General features: G+C 33.0%; 1 protein-coding gene across 1 annotated transcript; it reads right to left on the bottom strand.

The window, feature by feature from the left end:
* Positions 1-1,584: 1,584 nt before the first annotated feature.
* On the bottom strand, positions 1,585-4,202 carry LOC134801403 (growth/differentiation factor 8). The gene is made up of 2 exons (XM_063773935.1): positions 3,746-4,202; positions 1,585-2,067 (listed from the first exon to the last, which is right to left on the bottom strand). The coding sequence occupies exons 1-2, from the start codon at positions 4,106-4,108 to the stop codon at positions 1,684-1,686; spliced, it is 747 nt and encodes a 248-aa protein (XP_063630005.1). The 5' UTR covers positions 4,109-4,202; the 3' UTR covers positions 1,585-1,683.
* Between the last annotated feature and the right edge of the window lie 2,142 nt (positions 4,203-6,344).

The following is a 6,344-nucleotide window of genomic DNA, read 5'->3' as shown; positions in this document are numbered from 1 at the left end:
TTACTTTAGATCACGCCAAAATAATACAATTTATGGGTAGGTACTGATATATAATTTCATAATTGTAACAAATATCTAGATGATTAAGCACCACCCGCTATAAAATTTTAGACAAGAAAATACAAACATTTTTGAAACATGATTAGAAAATTTGTAGTAAGATAAAAAAATGTCACAAGAATTCATAAATAAGTAACTTAAATAAGTATTTATCAAATTCAGCTTCATCCTAATTTCAATTACTTATAGAATTTATAGTATAGAAAGGCACCAATAATAGACAAAAGAGGAAGATAGTTTCGTAAGACGGAAACTTCGCAAACTAGTTGATAACTTGTATTTTGTGAAATATTAAAATATATACTTAGCTATATTTATTATTAAACTGTGACAAATACATGCTTATATTATTTAAGTAGGTAGGTACTAGATTAGAACAACTTTTCCAGTTTATTTTAAGCGTCTGTATTAAATATATCCAAAACAGATTCAAATAATATTCTAAATCAACTAAGTATTTTTCGGTATTTATGAAGTGCCATTCTATTTGTGGCTTAAAGTATAAATGCAAGTAGGTACATTAATCAAGCATGCATCTCAACTCAATGTCATGCTTATCATCATTCGTTAAAATTCAATTAAGGTTCCTAACTTAATATTACCGAAGATAAACCTAGAAAATATGACATTTAGAGATAAAAAGTTGCATAAAGACACTCATGTCATTGCTGCAAAGGTAATAACAGATAAAGAATTATCGTCTCGACTTAATAACTCGTGTTATCAAGGCAGACGTCGTACAATTTTTATTGATTTTAATTTATAATTTCATCATAATTAATATGGGTCAAGAATGGTTTTTATTTCGGTTAATTAGTCTGACAACTATAAAAGTCGAAACTGATAATAAAGTTATCTATTTTTTAATAACTTCCTTAAACTTTGCGTAAGTAGTGCAAAGTTTGGACAAAGATTTAAAGGACGTTGCAGTGATTTGTAGCAAGTGAATAAAAAAATAACAAGCAAGTGAATTCATAGATTATTTAGAAAATCAGGTTGACTTAGTGAGCTTCTTACTCAACGTTGTAATAGTATTTAAAGACCCATACGCAAATCTTACGTCTGAAGTAAAACACTAGAAAACTAAAGCTAAATTAATATAAGAACTTAATAAAAATGTAAAATTTCGAAGATGATCCAAAAAATCTAGCATTTCTGATATCGATAGGGATTTAAATACGAAAATGAATGATGTTGATGCTAAATTAGAACTTATAGTAAGAGCGTCCATTACACTAAGATGTACAAACGTAGAATAAATTTACAATGTCACACGCGCACACAACACAAGGATTCGCAGTCTTCAGCCAAATATCACAAAGGGATAGACTACACTTATGACTCCAAGCGAAAGTAGGTAAGTATCAATAAAATTATTAAAACTAATAAGAATCAGTAGGTATACAAACATATTATCGAAACCAACAAATCTAACAAAAATATACAATAAAAACAAAAAAACCCAATCTAGAAAGCAATATATTTTCAATCGAAACGATGAAACTAACGCTGGTCAACATTAAACAAGAGTTTTAATGAACGGAGTGATCATTTTGAGAAACAAATAAAAAGACAAACACTGAACTGTTCGCTTGGAGTCTTAGACTAGGCAGGCAACTGTCGCTATGAACAGCCACAGCTCTCCACCACCATGCCCGGGATCGTGCCGTAGATGATGTTTAAATCATGATCGAAGTACAGCATTGAGATACTCGACATCCTTCTCGGGGCACAGCAAGGACCTCCACTTCCTTGTGGCGCTGCTAAATGCACTAAATGTGTGTGAGGATACTTCTGTAGGAAGCTGTAGGGACACTCCCCACTACAGTAGTTCGCGTCGTACTGTTTTGGGGCTATGATCCAGTCCCAACCGAACTCTTCAAAGTTAACTACTAGGGGGTAACGGCAGCATCTTGCCTCTTTGGAGTTTTCGTTGCAATCCATGCCGATATTTCGCCTTATCCTCTTATGTGAATTGTCCTTTAGACTTACTTCTATATATGGCATCTGCGAAAACAAGGATACATGTCATGGTGACGTCGAATATTTAGGTACGATGTGCATGAGTAAAGGACTCAGGATTTTTCCAGATACTTAAAGCAGAATTTAGGACCCATAATTTTGATTTCGATACCACAAAACTATCTCAAGAGCGCCTGTTACTATACCCCGTTCTTTTAAGATTAGAATTTTTCTAACCTCAAAAGCAGTGGTAGCTAATTAACTTTTTCTTCCGAAATGCTAGGGCTCCTATGATATCCAATATTGCTGTACAATAAAATATAAACGACACAATAATTTAGTGCATGAAGAAAGTTACCACTACTGTTGATGTTATAAAAATTCTAATCGAAAAACCAATGACCTTTTAAAAAACGGGGCATAAGTACCTAAGTACATGCACACTTCATACCACTACAAAATAAATGTATACTTATTACATTTTAGTTAGACAACATGGTACATTGATACCATACTTGCATATAGATACCTACATATATCTGCATCCTACTGTTGTTATCACTGCAATAAAATTACGAACTACTTTCGTATCTTTATTAATTCTCAGAATTCATTATTTTTACCTCGATATCTAAACCCTGGTGCACCCCATTAATTAGCGATATGGACGGGTTACCTACTTATTAATGCAGTTTAACCATTTTACCAGTATTTTTTTGATCCCAATTTAGTAACACCTTTTGATCTCCAAAAGCATTAAGTAAATTAAGGTTAAGAGCGATTGGACGGTTTGCAAAGGTTGCAAGTTCAAGTCTTGGCGAAAGCGGTGAATTTTTTCATTTTTCCTGTAGTAAAATTTGTATCTGCTTGATAAAAATTGATTTAGCATGAGTTAAATACAATATTTTGTGCCCTATTGCCAAGTGGTTGAATATAAAATATGAAAATCTAAACGTTAGGAGGAATATACCATAGTCTCATCTAAAGTGCCCTTCACTCGGCTCCATAAAATTAAAAAATCATTCATGGGTAATTGTGTAAGATTTTATAATAAACTTCCAAACCATATTACTGAATTATCTATTAATAAATTTAAGAATTATGTAAAGCGTAAACTTATTTCTAAAGCTTATTATACCACACAAGACTACATGAATGATATTACAACGTGGGATTAATTGTTATTCGAAATGATTATTTATTTATTAGGTATATTTGATTATTGATGAGGAAATGGATATTCCGATGTAATACTATTTACTTCTTTTGTTACTTATGCTTTTTTTTTGACATTTAGATTTTATTCTAGAAATTCTAGACTAGTATTTTTTTATACAATCTTTTTAATGTTTGACGATCCTTTTGTGAAATTCTTAGTGTTAAATTTGATATGTATAATAATCCAATTTTATTATGGAATAATATTAACATCAATAAATTGCTCTGATAATTAGTAGTAGTAGTAGTAGTAGTAGTAGTAATCACTTTATTGTACACAACACAGGTTTACAAAAATAAATTACAGTAATGGAAGTACAAAGGCGAACTTATCCCTATAAGGGATCTCTTCCAGCTAACCTTCGATTAGATTAAGATTAATTACGATTCATAAGAGCTTGTTGCTAGGCCTACATGAATAAAGTATATTTTTGATTTTTTGATTGATTGATAAACTGTCATTAGGTATACTTATTTACAATTCCATAGAATTCGTGAAACTTACCAAAGCATTGTTTGATTCAGCGCTCGGATGCGGTACAACCAAGCTCATCTTATTATTCGAGTCTTGTACTCTCACTACTATCTCTAACCCCTGTTCCCGTGGCAACCTAAAAAACTCCGCCACCATACTCGTCACATCTAACTTCAGCCATTTCCCCATCTTCAGTTCTTTCCTTGACATCTTCACTGAATTTTCGGGGCCGTAGGGCACGGCTGCTTTGTTGTTATTGTGATTTTTAGTTACTCTGCTAGGTTGGATGTTTATGGTGAAATGGTCCTCCGTCGTGTCTATGGTGGAGTTGTGTGTCTGCAACTCTTGGACGTGTATGTTGAGGACTGCCGCGTCCACCTCGTTTTCCACCATTTTGTTGGAGAATTTGAAGGTGATGAGCTTCAGACCTTTGAAGTGGCCGTGCCGTCTGGTGTCTGGAGAATAGAAAGATAAAATTGAGAAGGTTTGTAGAGATATAAGAAGCTGCTATACAGCGGATTGCCCAAAGTGTTTTAACTTTTATTTAGATTGGTTTAGTGCGACTTAGTAGGTATAGTGTTTTTATTTTTTCAATTTAGTCTAGTTTTTACATTTACCTATCTATCAGTGTCCAAATTTCTAACACCACAAGCAAACACAGACTGTCATACGTTCATAATTCGTGATATTTCGAGGCCGCCACCTCTAGTACCGGAATTGTGAAAGCTTTCACTCTCCTCACACACCTTGTGAATGTCAAAAACTCGAACTTCATATACCTTCCTATACCTATACCTTCGCAATTCAGTCATTGTAATATTTTAATTTAATGTTTATAAATGTATGTTGCTTTTTATTCACATTTAAACCGCGTTATTATTATAGCTGATGTATTAATAGGTTGACGTGTTTGACAAGATTGTAATTTTAAATATATTTTGGTAATTGAAAAATTAATTTGGCATATTAATAAGATTATTTTGGATATTGATGTTTATTAATTGTTTGAAAACTATTTGAGATGTTGGATCCGATGCCACGCAGTCAGCGATACCTGAAACAAAAATATATGAAATTAATAATGACAATAATCTCTCGTCTTTTATTATATATAGAACAGAAACATTTATTTACATACAATAAACTATTTAAGCTAGTTATTAATTTCGTTTAGTAGTACCACTGTATATTTATATATATATTTTTTTTATTAATATTTTTACTTAGTCTCGATAAAATTCACAAACAATATGTTACCGATTTTTCATGGAAACGCAGATATTAGCAGATAAACCTATTAGCTATTTATAAATCAATCAATTAAATCATCATTGGTTGGGAAGACCGCCACAGGGCAAGAACTTTCGTATTTGTATACAAAAATACTACTTCCCATACAACCATTTCCAGTCGCCGTTACGACGCGGTGTTGACACATCTTGTGTCGACACCGTCTGTTTCGGTCACAATTCCAGTCGCAGAGTCGTCGCCGTGTCGACACAGTTACCAGAAATGGGGAAGGGTCGACACATGACACAAAGTGACATAAAGTGTGGTCGCCGTGTGCACACATTGTTTCGGGTTTGCGACTACTTTATGCCAAAATCATTCGTTCATTCGTTCATTTTGTTCCTGTCAAATGGAAACTGTCAGATGAAAAAATACTTAAATAAAAATAAGTGACATTAATACGCCATCTCTAAAACGGATTACAAGACGTAATTATATATTGTTTGCATTTATATTACAATATGACTTAAATTATTATGGGGAATTAAACTGCTCGAGTGATTTGATAAACTAAGTGTAATATAATCAACGCGCCACCACATTGTTTTAGTTTAGCCGGAAATGAAATTGTTTACTTCTCAGTGCCTGTGTTCATAACTATATTATTTGAAGCATTTTTAGTACTTCGATGCGCATACTATACTTAAATAACAGAAATAACGCTTTACATACTACGAAACTTGTTAATTATGATGTATAAATATGGTTTAAGGCTGAGAAATATTGCAGTCACAAAGTAGTTGCAATGTTTCGACTTTGTGTCGACTCTGTGTTGACACATGACACGCGCTGTCAAAAGTAATAACAAAGTTACTGGTATGTTACTGGATTTGCAAAATGGCTCCTTGTGTTGATTTGTTTTCAGATATTCTCAAAGTGTAAAAATGCCGTGGTCATAGATGGGCATTAATCGATTAACTGTTTATTCGACTAATTAATGGAATAAAAAAAGTTAATTCTCAAATTTTAATCGCGATTAGTTTAGTCGACCTAACATAGATTGAAATTGAATTAATCTGAATATTAATCGAATAAATTATCGATTAAATCTCGATTGAAAGTTGACAGGGGGCCATTTTTGTACGTAAAAATAATAGAAATGTCTTGCATGCAGATGGTAGCAAAACACTTTGTCATAAAAGTCGAGATGGGTGTCGATATATAGGTTTTAGGGAGTGCCGATTTCGAAAATAATGACCATTTTGGAATCCCAAATGGCGGCCATGCACTGTGTCATAAAAGTCGTCATGGATGTCGTTTTATACGTTTTAGGGGGCCCCAATTTTGAAAATGATGACCATTTTGGAATCCAAAATGGCGGCCATGCACTATGCCATAA

The sequence above is a fragment of the Cydia splendana genome, chromosome 22 (genome assembly GCF_910591565.1).
Source record: "Cydia splendana chromosome 22, ilCydSple1.2, whole genome shotgun sequence".
Lineage (NCBI taxonomy): Eukaryota > Metazoa > Arthropoda > Insecta > Lepidoptera > Tortricidae > Cydia > Cydia splendana.
Note: the sequence above shows the minus strand (reverse complement) of the source record. Positions and strands in the feature narration are given on the sequence as shown.